This window comes from Brassica napus, chromosome C3, assembly GCF_020379485.1.
Source record: "Brassica napus cultivar Da-Ae chromosome C3, Da-Ae, whole genome shotgun sequence".
NCBI lineage: Eukaryota > Viridiplantae > Streptophyta > Magnoliopsida > Brassicales > Brassicaceae > Brassica > Brassica napus.
In genome coordinates this window covers 65,106,256-65,121,593 of record NC_063446.1, presented here as the reverse complement: position 1 = coordinate 65,121,593, position 15,338 = coordinate 65,106,256, and the positions used below count along the sequence as shown (strand labels likewise).

General features: G+C 36.9%; 3 protein-coding genes and 1 pseudogene across 3 annotated transcripts; 3 read left to right on the top strand and 1 right to left on the bottom strand.

Moving 5' to 3' along the window:
* Window positions 1-236: 236 nt before the first annotated feature.
* Window positions 237-1,409, top strand: LOC125583269 (annotated as a pseudogene).
* A 3,031-nt stretch (window positions 1,410-4,440) lies between these two features.
* Window positions 4,441-5,860, top strand: LOC106432137 (protein LOL2). The gene is made up of 4 exons (XM_013872981.2): window positions 4,441-4,649; window positions 4,729-4,836; window positions 5,293-5,402; window positions 5,660-5,860. Exons 1-4 carry the CDS (start codon window positions 4,502-4,504, stop codon window positions 5,726-5,728), a joined length of 435 nt encoding a protein of 144 aa, XP_013728435.1. The 5' UTR covers window positions 4,441-4,501; the 3' UTR covers window positions 5,729-5,860.
* A 1,884-nt stretch (window positions 5,861-7,744) lies between these two features.
* Window positions 7,745-8,469, top strand: LOC125583877 (glycine, alanine and asparagine-rich protein-like). The gene has a single exon (XM_048751416.1). The coding sequence runs from the start codon at window positions 7,875-7,877 to the stop codon at window positions 8,268-8,270; it is 396 nt and encodes a 131-aa protein (XP_048607373.1). The 5' UTR covers window positions 7,745-7,874; the 3' UTR covers window positions 8,271-8,469.
* Window positions 8,470-8,744: 275 nt separating this feature from the next.
* LOC106432168 (splicing factor 3B subunit 2) lies at window positions 8,745-13,591 on the bottom strand. The gene is made up of 17 exons (XM_013873014.3): window positions 13,283-13,591; window positions 13,067-13,186; window positions 12,861-12,989; window positions 12,702-12,764; window positions 12,112-12,219; window positions 11,535-11,612; window positions 11,085-11,177; window positions 10,910-10,996; window positions 10,707-10,808; window positions 10,506-10,625; window positions 10,348-10,410; window positions 10,042-10,187; window positions 9,848-9,929; window positions 9,600-9,704; window positions 9,264-9,355; window positions 9,104-9,173; window positions 8,745-9,019 (listed from the first exon to the last, which is right to left on the bottom strand). Exons 1-17 carry the CDS (start codon window positions 13,505-13,507, stop codon window positions 8,960-8,962), a joined length of 1,743 nt encoding a protein of 580 aa, XP_013728468.1. The 5' UTR covers window positions 13,508-13,591; the 3' UTR covers window positions 8,745-8,959.
* Window positions 13,592-15,338: the final 1,747 nt, after the last annotated feature.

Below are 15,338 nucleotides of genomic sequence, written 5' to 3'. Positions count from 1 at the left end.
TCGTTATAGATAATAAGAAAACAAAAAAAAAGGAATCTCTTGGAATTTATTTCTTTGTTTGTTTAAAAAAAAGAATTTATTTTCCTTGATATAAATAAACAGACTTGAAGATTTTTTTTTGATAAGAACAGACTTGAAGATTTCCTTCTTTTTTTCTTCCAGATTCCTAGTTCGAGTAGGATCCTTAGCTATATATTTGTATACAATGCTGTATGCCCCTCTTGACACGAGATACAATGGTGACAAGCCATGGCTCGAGATTGGAACTCCTACTGTTGAAAAAACGATTGAGTGTGAAATTGCTGCTACCTGACGATGTTATATAGAGCTCATACTAGAGAGACTTCCGGTGATGTCATTGCTGAGATTCAAGTCCGTATCCAAGAAGTGGAAATCCACAGTCGAGGACCGTCGTTTCCAGGAAAGGCAGTTGATCTGTCGCAAGCAATCACGAGGTCCAGATTTCCTTTTCACGTCCCTTCGTGATGATGATCAGATCATAAAGCGTGCTCCAATAGTTTTTTCTAGGTCAGAAATAGTTTATAATATCTGGTTCCGTTCTTTGTGCCGGTCGATATGCCACGGTAGTTGTGACGGTCTAGTATGCCTCTACGACACGCGTGTCGGTGTGGTGGTGGCCAATCCCGCCACTAGATGGTATCAAACTTTTCATCTTGCCAAAATTCAACACCACATGTCTAGACACGGAGTGTCTGTCTCCCCAAGTCCTAAGCTTGGATTCGGTAGAGACAAACTTAACGGCACGTACAAGCCGGTTTTCTTATATAATTCGTATGGGTTTGGCCTAGACAATGTTACCACTTGTGAAGTTTTCGATGTTGGCACTAATTAATGCTTGGAGGTACGTTCACCCTGCGTCTCCTTATCGGATCAACGCTTACAATAATCCAGTGTACTTTGATGGGTCGCTTTATTGGTTAACGGAGCTTGAAGAAAATGTATTATCATTCGATCTTTACAATGAAACTTTTCAAGTAATCTGCAAAGCTCCCATTGCCCATGTACGTGACCCTTCCAGCGTCTGCATGTGCATCCTTGATAATAGTTTGTGTGTATCCGAGAATAACCGGTTCACATTAAAGATATGGTCGTTGGATTGTTCAGGCGGCAACACAAAGACATGGAAGAAACTAGTTTCGGTAGATCTAACCAAAAGGGGTTCTTTCTTCGGGCAATGCGCACTCTTACCAATAGCAATCTTGGACAAGACTAAGTTATTACTTGGTGGTCATGAATGCACGCAACAACTGGTGATGCATGTTCTCCATACCATAGAGGATGAAATACTCTACAGATCTAAGAAACCCGTAGGTTCTTTTTGTTATATCCAAAGTTTGTTTTCAGCTTTATCAAACTATTTTTTATTTTTTTTGTCATCAACAATACAGATTCATATTGACTCTGTGAACCAAACCGGGTGATCTGCATCCATGTGAACGACGAAAGACGGCTGTTTTCTAGCACTGCATGCTAGACTATCCGCCTTTGAATTTTGCGTCTGTGGTACATAGATGATCTCTGATCGGGTGAAACTCTCTTTCAGGGTCTTGATATCTTCCAAATATGTTGCAAAAGCTGGTCAATCTTCTGGTTCCGAAACCATCTTCACCAATTGAGAACAATATGTTGCAAACGTAATCTGAAATTGACGTAAGTTCCTCATGCATTCCATTGCCCATAAAAGTGCTTCCATCTCCGCATGAAGAGGCGAAAGACTAGCCCTTACATTCCTCGCCCCCAGTAATCCATCGAAACCTTCCAAAGTACTAAGTCAACCTTGTCCTGAAAACCTAGCACCCTCCATCCACGAGCCATCCGTAAAACACCATCTTCCTGAGATCGACAGCAATACCGTGTCTATTCTTGGTGTTGGCGTCCTCTGGTCATTTACTACTTGTGCCTCAGCCCATAATGTTGATTTTGTTTCCGCCAATTTAATCGTATCCATAGGATCTATATCCAAGTTGCTGAAAACTTTATTATTCCTACTTTTCCAGATATACCATAGAATCCACGCAAACTGGTGATCCTCCATCTACGGGAAAACTCTCCAGAATAGATGATCCATATTTGTGAATAGGGAACTTGTTGGAAAATAGACTGGGTTTGATGGTATCTTCGAAAGAGCCCAAACCTGGAGAGCTGGAGGACATTCAAAAAATACATGATTTATCGATTCCTCAGGAGCTCCACATCGGGTACAACAAATATCCCCTTGAATCCCCCTTGCCTGTAAATTCTTACGAACTGTTATGCATCCTATCACTAATTGCCATAGAAAATGTTTTAGCTTTGGTGGGCACCGTATTTTCCAGCAGTAAGCCTTCAAAACATCAACTGTGTGACCAATCAGTAATGGTGGTTTTCCTTTGTCTGGATAAATCCGTTCTACCTGATATCCTGATTTGACCGTATATTTTCCATTTTTTTGTAAAGTGCCATCCATCTCTATCCACCCTCTGATTCCTACTTAGTGGAATACTTTCTATAAGTTTCGCATCCTGAGGATCCACCAAATCCCGAATTACCTCTAAATTCCAAGTACGCGAGGTAAAGTCAATGAGGGACTCTACTGTAAGATGAGGGTATAGATTGTGTTGATTTTTATTAGCTGGTCTCGGGCGAGTGGTTGGGAGCCAAGGGTCATTCCATACTGATATAGAAGATCCTGATCCCACCCTTTTGATTAGTCATTTGCTAACCAGAGATCTAGCAGAAACAATACTCCGCCAGCCATATGACGGAGAATATGAGCGAATCGGTTCTAAAGGTGAAGCATTCCTATAATACCGACCTTTGAAGACTCGAGAAAATAAAGTATTTGGCTTCTCTATCAGACGCCATAACTGTTTACCAAGCATCGCTGTGTTGAAATCAGTGATATCTTAAAAACCTAAGCCATCTTCCTCCTTATCTACACATACTTTGTCCCATGATTTCCAGTGCATCCCTCTTGTGCTTCCTCCTGGGCTCCACCAAAATTGTGATACCGCACTTGTTAGTTTTTTCACCGTTGCTTTAGGTAATCGATAACAGGACATCGAATGATTTGGTAATGCCGTGATCACCGACTTAATAATCACTTCCTTTCCCGCTTTTGTAAAAAACTTGAAAGTCCACCCATTTACTCTATTATTTAAACGATCCTAAACAAAACTAAAAACTTGAATCTTTGATCCCCCAGATTTTCTGGAAGACCAAGATATGATCCCATTCCTCCAAGATTCTGAATACCCAAGATATCTCTTAATTCCTGTCTGACAGGTTCTTCAATCTTATATCCAAATTGAATGGAAGATTTATCAAAATTTATTAGCTGGCCCGAGACTGTCTCATAATCCTTTAAAATCCTAAGGATGGTTTGACACTCTTCTTTTTGAGCTTTACAAAAGAAGAGACTATCATCCGCAAATGAGAAATCGATGGGCAAGCTCTAGCTACCTTCATTCCCGTAATTTGTTTCTCTCTCTCCGCCTTTTTTATGTTTGCAATTAAAGCCTCAGTGCAGAGAATAAATAAATAAGGCGATAAAGGATCTCCTTGGCGTAGACCTCTATGTGGAACAATGAGGCCACAAGGTTGACCATTTATAAGAACCCGATATTGAACCGAAGAAATGCATTCCATCATCAATTTAATCCAATGAAGATCAAAACCCTTTTTCTGGAATAAAGCCTCAATAAAATCCCATTCCACTCTATCATATGCTTTGCTCATATCTGTTTTAATTGCCATATACTTTCCCTGACATGCTTTATTAGTCCGCAATCCATGAAACATTTCCTGGACGATAAGAATATTATCAGAAATCAACCTTCATGCCACAAAAGCCGATTGAGTCTCTTTATCAAACTAATTTTCTCTTTATAATCTAACGTTTTAGTGTGACCCTGATTTTCTCTCCTTTGGCGTATTATATGTTGTTTACACATTCCTAGTAGTAATGTTTAGAGTATGTTTAATTATACATGCATTTGTAACATCCATTGATAATTTAAAAGACATGTTCACATTTGCTTATGTAACCATGACTTTTTACGTTGTAACTTTTATAGCAAGAGCAAGTTTACTGCATGCTCTTGCCAGCTATGTACCAATTTGATGGATAGTAGTCATGATCATGTGAACGTTGAATCATTCACCAACGCAAGGAATATCACTTTGTTTTTGTATATTTTAAGCTAATTAATTTCCAAATTGAATGTATATTTTTCTTTTCTTTTCTTTTTTTCTTGTAACTTTGAGTCTCTTGTAATTTCATAGCAACTGAAGAGTGTTGAAAATCGTATCATAAATCAATTCAACTCCGGTTTTCTTGCTCAATTCTGCTTTTAATTCAGGTTCGGTCCGGTTGAAAATCGAACCGAAAACCAAAGAGGAAAAGATTGAGTGTCCGGTTTTAGTGTACCGGAACCAATGTCACATTCCGGTTTGTTTAGTCTTCATCAGTGGTGAATTCTCACATCTTTGCAAGAGAGTGATGATCGCCGAAGCCGAGACCAAAGACATGATGGAAGAGATACAATCGCAGAAGAAAGAAGAGGATGAGGATGAGGAAGAAGGTCCTCCTCCGGGATGGGAATCTACAGTTCTTCCTCCTCCTCCGATCTCCGCCGCCGAAATTTCCGGTATTTTTAATCAGTCTGTGTTTAGAGGGTCCGTGAATGATTAAAGATGTCAGCTTTTTATTGTTTTGAGGGGTTGTAGAGATGGCGCAAATGGTGTGTGGATCTTGCAGGCGTTTACTTTCGTATCCCCGAGGAACCAAACACGTCAAGTGTTCCTGTTGTCAGACTGTTAATCTCGTTCTTGAAGGTTACTGCTTCCTTTGTCTCTTTAATTCATTAACTTTGGAAGCTTTGTGTTGTTGATAATCTCTTTAAGTGACTTGAACACTGTTGGAAAAAGCAAGAATCTTGGGGACTGCGTCAGTGATATTATCTATGTTGTTGCTGGTTTCACTTCTTTGTTCGTCATCATTGCTGCTTAAATCCATTATCTCTTATGTAAAGTTCTGAGCTTGGTATGGTAGATTCATTCAAAGTGGTGAAATAAGAATGATCTTTGGGTCTCTAGTCCATTATAATTGCTCTCTTATTGACCATTTATCTGATCTTTGATTCTTTATTTGGTTAGTCTTACTTCTCTGGGTTCAAATGTGTGATCACTACTCTACTACTCCGTTACAGTTACTTCAGTAATATCTCCTGAACTGATGAAAATATCCTTCTCTTGTTGGTTTGTAATCAATGGCTCATTCTTTGTGTACAGCTTACCAGGTTGGTCAGGTGAAGTGTAGCAATTGCGAACTTCTCTTGATGTATCCTTATGGAGCTCCATCTGTCAGATGTTCCTCCTGCAAATCTGTCACAGACATCAGAGTATGTTTTAAGTTTCTCTTGCAAGCATGTTTACTTGTTTTTGCTTTTGGTTTCATCAATCACTGATAAAGCTATAAGCTGGATCGGTTTGATCTCTTAAGAAACTTTATACCGATCCTTTTTGTGTTTTCATCATGTCTACAAATGTCCAATTGTGTCTGCTCGAGTCCTACTAATTGTGAACTGACAATTCTTTGAAAGAGTCTTCTTTTACATTTAAAGTAATTTTTATTTTTTTTTACTATGTAAAATTTCAGGAAGACAACAAACGACCTCCATGGTCTGTGCTGCAAGGACCGCTCAAAACTTTCAGCAGTGTCCGGTGAGGAGACTAAGCTTAAACCGTGTTTTTTTGGCCCAAATGTGAATCAGTTTAATGACAAAACTTGTCATAATGTTAAAAGGATAAATGAAACAAATGTCATCTTCAATAATCATTAGATTACCATTCTTTCAAATACTCTGTTCACCTGCTCATTTACTCTCTATAGAAGACAGCTCAACTATAAATATATTGATGGGTCCTCTTAGGCCTAATGGCCTATGTCCTCTACAGATAGACAAGAAAGGCTGTATGGTGAACCAAATTGTCAACAAAACCAATTTAATGGTGGAGTCTAATTAACAACCCTAAAATTTAATGTAACCTTGGACAAAACATTGTTTTATTGATCTGACATCTAACATAGATTTTTGAGCAAGACAAACGATATGGTTGTGCTAAATTAATGAGTGGGCCTTATGGAATAGAACAATGTTATAACACCACAAGTTAGTTTTCCTTTGATGAAATAATCATCAGCAAAAGAATAAAAAGAAAACCCTCTTTTTGTGCGACAAGAAAATCCTCCTTTTTAATTGAATATCGCCCAACTATCAGTAGACTAAAATTGAATTTTGTTTCACCCAACTTTAGGTGGATTTGTAAGCTATCGTGAAAACATCTGTTAAAAACCCTCCAAGATTAAAATACATTTTCAACATATTATGCATTTTATGAATTAATAATGGTAAATACTAAAATTTTAAAATAATAATTATATTTATTAAACTACTATTGGTTGGAAATTATTGAAAATAGTTAATAATAGTATGTTTATTACCAAATTTCATTGTGTTTTTAATATGTACGAACATACAAAATAATTATCTTTAGAAAGGAAGTATTAAAATAATATTAATATATGGAAACAGAAAAAATGAGTATCACCCAAAGATTAAACTTGAATTTTGTTTCACCAAACTTTTGGTAAATTTCAAACGTGTTTCTTTTTTTTCAAACGTGTTTCTTACTCCCTAAGTTCTTTTATAAGTGATGTTTCAGCATTTTGATTTTGTTTCAAAATACTAGTTGTTTCTAAAAATTTAGGCAAATGATAATAAAAGGCGTCTGTTCATTAATGCTTATATCATGATATGTTGTAATAATGGTCTTTAGTTAGTTTTCTTCAAAAAATAAAAAAAGGTCTTTAGAATAGATATTGTATTAGACCATGATTAACCCAAATAGATTTTTTAATTTTTTTTGTCTGAAAAAAAAAACTCAACCAATTGTGGGCCGCCACGTATCAGTGGAGTCCGCGAACAGTGCAAAAAACCAGCCAACAGCGATCCTTATTCAGGCTTTTCTGTAACCCATTTTTTTCCTTTTTGTGCTCCCCCCCCCTTAAAAACCTACTAAAAACCTCTCTCCTTCCCCCGATAATCCTGCCCTTAGTCTCCTAAATTTGTGTGAAAATCGGTATAATGTCACTTAAAGAACAAAGGGAATAATATGTATGAACATGCAAAAACACGAAACATAGAAGGTATTAAATTAAAGTCAATTCTCTCAAATAATTTTTTTTAATCAAAATAGTCTTTTTTATTTTGAAATTTTTGAATATTAATTTTTTATTTTTAAAAATTTGAAATTTGAATTTATTTTTTAAAAAATTGGATTAGTTAACCTAGAGTATAAATATATATTTACCATTTAATAAAAAAAAATTGGTCATTTTTCCCCTTAAGGACTATTTTATAAAAAAAAAACTAAAAATTGATATCCTAGGAATTTCTTTTAAATTAATATTAACATATAGAAACAAACAAACAAAAAAAAAAGAGTTTCCTCCAACTTTTGGTAGTTTTTTTATCTCTGCTAGTTTATCGTGAAAACATCTGTCAAAAATGCCCTCCAAAATTTAAACTTAATTTAAACGTTCTGTCGATCTTTAGGTAAGCACATGCTTCAATTAAATGGGGCCAAGTGGGGAAAATATATCTGTACAGTCCCTCAACAAGTTACGGAAGTGATGGAGACAGACACAAGAGACTTTCTAGTGAAGTGCGGGCATTAAAATGATCTTCACACGCTAAAATCCACGACTCAATGCCTTAACTGTATTTCATATCTTCCTCCTATTTAATGCTCTTATCTTTATATATTCAATCCAACTTTCTCACCAAACCCACTTAACCAAGATAACAAACATGTTTACAAAACCGATCATTTTAGCTTCCCTTCTACTCATCGTCTTCGTCTCTGCAACTCACTCAGCTCGTCACAAGAGCGGAAACGATGGTTCAGGATTCGGAGGTGTGCCCGGATTTGACGGAATACCCGGATTCGGAAACGGGTTCCCCGGGACCGGAGTGGGCGGTGGATACGGCGGAGGGTACGGTGGTCCGAGCGGTGGGTTTGGAAAGGGAGGTGTGGTGAGACCGACGGTGACTTGTAGAGTGAAAGGCCCTTGTAACGGCAAGAAGCTGAGGTGTCCGGCTAAGTGTTTCAGCTCTTTTAGTCGCTCAGGGAAAGGATACGGCGGTGGAGGAGGAGGTGGTGGATGCACTATGGATTGTAAGAAGAAATGTATTGCTTATTGTTAAAATAAGAAAGATCACATCTTTTATAATATGTAGTCATTACAATGATTATATATTGCCTATGTTGTAGTAGCTTATAGTTGATGATCATAAGGATCCTTTTGTCTGGATTCGGTTGTAGTAGCTTTTATATGCATAATATATGGTTTGTGATGATGAATAAATGAGGTAACTTAGCGGTTTTCTCAATTTGTGTTTGTTATATGAGAGAGGTCGCGAGTTTTCTTACGATTTGACCTTATTATAATGATTTTGGTCGCATTGAGATTTCCAACGAATTACATAAGAACAAAGACCATTACCATCACTCAATGTTATAGTTTAAGGTTGTTGCCTTTATGGTTCATTTTAGCACCCCCAATGTCAAAAAGAAAGAAACAAACAATGTCATTATGATCTATGGACGATGCCTACTTCATAGTTTCTTTCAGTTTTAGACTTTTTGTTATGCAAGTTTTTTCAGGCTTTGGCTTTGAATTTGTCTAAAGTAGTATTTTTTTTTTTTAACTTCAGGAAACACATTACATGTCTAGAATCCACAGCATTTAGGTTCTTAAAACTCAAGGTTTTCTACCTCAGCTCTTCTCTCAACGTTACGTAAAGCCAAATACATTCTCAGGAAAATAAACCTCTCTCTCATGTCTAGAATCCAGAGTTCATGGTGGTTCTTCCATGAATAAGAAGCAGCTTCCTCAAAACTTGAAATCCTTCTTTTTCTTGCCTTCCTTATCACGCTTCCTTTTCTTCGAATTCTGTAAACATTCCACCAAGTTATTATATACACAGACCAAAATAAAAGGTTAATCAATAGTATATATCGAAAGTCATTTAATTACCTCGGCGACCATGTCACTGAAGTCCTCTGGCTTATTGCGCAGTTTCTCCTCTTCTCTTGCTTCCTCATACCTTCCAAAATCACACCATGCAAAGTTTAGAACACTATTCCTCATCTTATAAAGTCATAAGTCTGAGATTACAATTAACACAAGTACTTACTTGGCAGGCAACACATTCTCCAGGGCGTCCAACTCTTCTGGCTGTAAGCTGACATCCACACGATCTGTCTTTTGTCCTTTCAGCAAATCAACCTGATCATAATAGACACAAATTGCATAAATTAGCTACTTGTCATAAAGCTAACAGCCTAACACCAAAGCATCAGAGATACAACGTAACTAAATGTTAAAGGCAATTCTCTAAAACACACAAGACTCGGAGATTACTAAACTTAAACGACCTTTTGACCAAAATCAAAAATTATTTCAAAATCAAGCCTCATTTCTAACCAACAGTGAATTGCTATCAAATAAGTATTTGGCATCGATTGCTTACCCTTTTGGCTCCCGGCTTGTCTTGAGTACCAGTTTTAATAACGTATGTGTGTGTGGGTGCCAGCAAAGTTCCAGGAGCAACATTCTCTCCCTTTTCTTCAAGTACCTTCACAAATAAATAAATAACAAGCATTAAGGAACCAACCAAAAAAGCGTTAACTGTGAAATATCCTTGACATCAAAATAAGAGAATATCCACCGAAAGGTGGTTGATAAAATGAACCTATCAATCAAAAGTAGATTTCCCACCTGATATAGAGCCCTATCGGGTTCCTTTCTCTGCTCCTTGCGAAGTTCAATTGCATCCGGAGTCTCAATGCCAGTGGGAGTGCTGAAAAAGGGGGAAAAATCATTCAGTTTCATACTTCTGTTATATGATAAGCAAACAAAATACAAATACACCACATCGTTAATACACCACATCGTTTAAGGCAAAACAATACCTTGACATCGTATCAACCGATTCCATGCCGTCCTCTAGTTCCTCTTCATCCATCGACTCTTCTTGTTCCTCTTCTTCCTCCTCCTCCTCTTCTTCTTCTTCCTCCTCCAAATCACCCCAGTGCTTGCTCTTATCAATAGGCTCATCCTAATATCACGATAAAAGAACAACCCATCAATAAGTACCACAAAATTTGAAGATTTTGAAATAGTTCAATAGGAAGCTTATGTGTCCCACTTGTGCTGACTTCCTTCCATGTATAAATACAGATTTTTAAAACAGAACAGCGGGATGTCAAAAAAACTACCTCATAGTTAGGCTGATCTTGCTGCTGGACGCCAAAGACATCTCCATACAATGGACGCCCAAACTACATAACACAAACCATGGGCAGCAACAAAAATGTGTTAGTGAATGGCATGGAAAAGTAAATTAAAAGGATCCAGATAAAAAAAACAAAGTTACCTCATCAACCGGAGGTTTTCCCCAGCCACCCGCATGATAACCAAAGCTAGCTCCATGTGGAATAGGAGCATTAAGACCAGGAATTTTAAGATGTGGATACGAAGGGGGAGGTCCATATCTCTGTCGGAGAAGTAGGTTTCAGTGAAAAATCAATTACATTTCAATCAGAATAATCACAAAGACAAGTCACAGAAAGCTTACCTGCATATTAATTAGCCACGGGGGAGGTGCGCCTTCACCCATACCAAGAGCTTCTTTTAAGTCATGTGACAATGTCCCTGGTTTCGTTTCCCTCAGTTTTACCTATTTCCCAAATGAGTGCAATTAGATTCATGTACACAACGCAATAAACCCAAGTAGTGTAATAAATCATAATAGAGGTAAAATATATCACAAGGAAGTACCTCAAATTCTTTCCCTTCAAAATATAAATCCCCAAGAGATGACAGCTTAGGCTTTGTTTGGTATTTGAAAAATGCATCATGGAGAACCTGAGATACGAAGGTATATCTTCCCTTATCAGTTAAAGAACATACATCAACATATGCCGACTAAACACGAGTAGTTATAGAGGGAAACCTGGTAGTCAATGTCCATCTTCCCCATCTTTGGTTGCATTCGCTCCCGTTGCTTCTGCTTCAACTTTTTACCGTCTTCTTTCTCAATGTAAGCCTGCACAAGAACCAATAAAAATTAGCTATAGCTAGTAGAAGCATTTAGCGACTTCCACCTAAACAAATCCAACAAAAAATGATAGAGAATAACTTAGATTTTGAAATTTTATACGGCAACAAATATAAATGACTAGATTGTATAACTGAGACTGATAAGAAAGAGAATTCGTCAAAAGCACAGAAGAAATGGCCATTCGCATCCAGGAATGCACAAAAAAGTGAAGCCACTGCCTAGACAAAAGCTTAAGTTTCATATTCATTTTTATAAATGCAAAGTAGAAGGGAAATAGGGAGATATTTAAAATCTTTATAATGCAGATCAATAAAAGAGTAAAATCATGCGGTGACAAGATACCTGTCTAATTTTTTGAATTCCGGTTGCAGCAATGAAATCAGGAAGATGAAATGGCGCCTTCTCTATACCACGCTTTCCCTGCAAAATTGAAGCCACACTTAGAAGCCACCAACTAAAGAGAGAGAGAGCAAGCAACATAATAATAGCCTTCACCGCAAAGAAACGTGACTGAATCCTAATAGTACTATAAAGCCAGATGCATCTAACAGGAAGATCACTAAAGTGCACACGAAAGCAGAAAATTAAGTTTCAGACAAGGAAAATCCCACCCAATTGATAAACAAAACGCTTTCGCAGAGAATTATCAAACGTCTACAAAACATAAACACCTAATATTTCATGCATAGAAAAAAAAAATCAAGAGTCCTCTTCAGTTACACCTACAAGTCCAGGCTCCATGGTTATCACTTATCACAGACGTTCTCCTGCAAGAGGCACATATATATGTATAAGGAAACTTAATTTGCATGACGAGTCCTATCCCTGTTGATATACATACAATTCCCCTATGTGCCACACCCAAAAATCACAGAAACATATAACTAGCTACAGAACCATTACTTGAAATATCACAAACCTGCAAATATTTTCTCTTCTGGGACCAATGTCTTGGAACAGGAACAGTATTCCGATACGACTTTAAAAACACCAACAACTTTGGGTCTGCTGAAGTAGCGTCCCAGACCTGAAAACATTAACACAGAGGTTAGAAATAATAAGCATCCAAAACAGCTATAGAGGGATACACAAAGAACATGATTTTCCCTAAGAAAGATATGGGATGCCATGCAACTGAGACCATAACATGTAAAAATTAAATTCTAAGCTATTAGAGGATAATCATAACAAAAATGTCCAAGGGGTACAGCATTACTACAAGATTGTAGAATGTAGATCAGTTACGGTATAGTAGTATACAAACACACACACACACACACACACACAAAACTGATTCACGCATCCTATCAAAAGTAAATATATATTTCAATGATGAAACAGCAGAGTATGAATGCAAAGTCAAATTTGAGATGTTACTAAGAATGAGAGACGAAGACACCAGAGGTTTATAATGCATGCTAAAGGACAACAAAACCAGCACTAGGCGGGTAACAACAACAGAGAGAAGAAAAGATAAGAAAAAGCTTCAAAATATAAATGCATCCTTACCTCAACAACATCAGGCCTAGCGGACACCTGCTTCAGCTCAGCAATCTTCATCCTCCGTTCAAGCTGTGGAAAAAAAAAAAATCAGGATTTTAGGAATCTTACAAAAGATGCGCCTATCAAGATAAGATCAAGAAACTAACTACAGAGTAAAGATTAAACCTTTTTCTGCTTGTTAGAGATACCCTTTTCTTTCTGTTCATTGCCCTGATCTTCCTCGTCTTCTGAATCTGAATTAACCTTCTTTTTCGCATCTTTATTCTCCTCAGATTCATCCTTCTTAGCGTCGTCCTAGTAAAACAAACACGGTTCGCTAAAAATCTAAGCACTGACGAGCTAAAGAGACAAAAAAAAAAAAAGAGTCCTACCTCAGAGGCAACAAGTTCCTTGAAACTGAACTTCTCAAAGATTTGCTTAAACTCATCGCTAAACCCATCCTCGAATTCAGGCTGCTCTGGAACGTACTCAATCTCAACCTGCTCAGATACCTACGAGGAAACATAAATCAGATTAAAAAAAATCACAAACCCTAGAAAATCTCCAATCCCATGAATCGAGTGGGAGAAAGTTAACACAAAGCCTACCTGTGGCTGCGGATCTGCGTTCTCCTTGGAATCAGAAGCACCAGAAACGTCCGCTTCATCGACATCGGCACGGGATGCCTTGTTGTTCTTCTTCTGCTTCCGCCTGCGGCGGCGACGGTCGCTCTCACGCGATTTCTTCGAGGAAGGGATAACGTTACCGTTTGAAGCGTCTCCGTTCGGAACGACGCTGTTAACGTGTGGGACGGTGGTTGATTCGACGGTCATGTTCGGCGATGTCTGCGATCCAAAGTGTGAGAGAACTGGAGAAGAGATAGATATTTATCTGCGATTCTATTTTCGGATCGGTTTGGTACAATTTGGTGGATTAGAAAGTCGGTTCCGGTTCGTTGGACTTAGTTTGATTATTGTTTGGATCGGATTAGCTTTTCTTGCAATTTGAAGAAGTCAAGGCAACGAATGGGCCCCGGCCCATCACATTAGTTTAACTAGATCTTTTTCTCCGCGCGTATAAATGTCTTCCCAATCCCTATTTTATTTGTCTGACAAAAAAAAAAAAATCTCTATTTTATTTGCATGTACTTTTAATAGCTTTGTATAATTTAGAACCACAAACCAAATCATTCTATAGTAATAAATTAGATGAAGATAAATTGCTTTTTATATTATTGTCATATCGGATAAGAGATAGATAAATTCCTGATAGTTTTTTTTAAGTTTTTGTTACAAAAATAGATCTCAGCGAAAAAAATGGTCATGATAAATTTTATTAAAGATCCTAGAGTTAACTAATCTAGACTTAGGGTTCTCAATATAAATACTCTCATAACATGTATAGATACTGCTGAAGATCAAAATTCATTGGGAAAGAATATTAACTCTTATGAAAATTGTTTATAGAAGGAATGCCAAAAAATATCACCAATAGCTTTATCTCTTTATCTGAACAAAAACTTGATTAATTGATATAAGTTAGCATGAACTCGTGCATTAGATAACTGAACTCCAAGCTTAGTTTCGACAGCAATAACATGGAGTGGGTCTTCTTTTTGCTTTATATCACTTGTATCTTTTATTTCTCCCACTAAACCTGAACATGGGATATAACAGAGAGATTTACACATGCTAATTTTAACTGAGCATGATAAAATAATTTTTGTGTGTGTTTATATTTAATTTACTTATATAATTTGCATAAATACAACACATGTGTACTAATTTATTTTAATAATCTATCATGTGTTTGTTATATCACATCTAATTTGAGCGGGGTAATTGTACTAATTTATTTTAATAACCTAACATGTATTTTTCTTAATATTTTAATTTGGTTTATGATGTAATTTACTTTTAACTATAATTTATGTCATGTGATTTTTAAATTTAAAATTTTGCTTAATAAGTTACATGTTTTTATTTGTGTTTTTGGTCCATACATAGAGCATACCAAGCTCAGAAAGAGGACGTGTCTCAGGCTTTCAGTCTCTTAAACTCAAAAGTTGACTAATGTGAGTGAGGTGCTTATGTTGATCCTAGCTTATAGGCCTCCTGCATGTTTGGACTTTTGATTTGATTTTACTTATTCTTTTTGCATGTTATGTATAATTTTTCATTGGCCTGTAATTATGAAATTTCGAAAGGTCACGAATAACGTTACGTTTTCTGTAGTACAGTGGAAACACTAAAGTTGTTTCCAATTATAGACTGTTTGTGATCTAAACTAACTCAATATACATAATGGTCTAATTTATCTAGTCTCGAGCGCTCGGTTGGTTTAAGATATGCTACCTTATTGTTATCACAATTTACTATTACCGATAAATTAAGTAGTGGCTACAGCAAAGAAGCAATTTGGATTTACTGATAGTTGGCTACTGACAACTCTTCATGAGCAATCTGTCATTTTTTCAGAAAAAGATAATGATTCTTGTGGAGGTTTAGTGACATGATTCAAGACTTCAAGTCAAGTTCCAATATTTTCTTCGAGTGAAGTTCCTATAGCCATGGTTGCGGACGACTCGTATAGTTCATGTAGCTATAACTATTCTTAGTGGGTTCTCTTTGTGCATCTGCGTCTGATCCATCTCCAGCTTGTTAC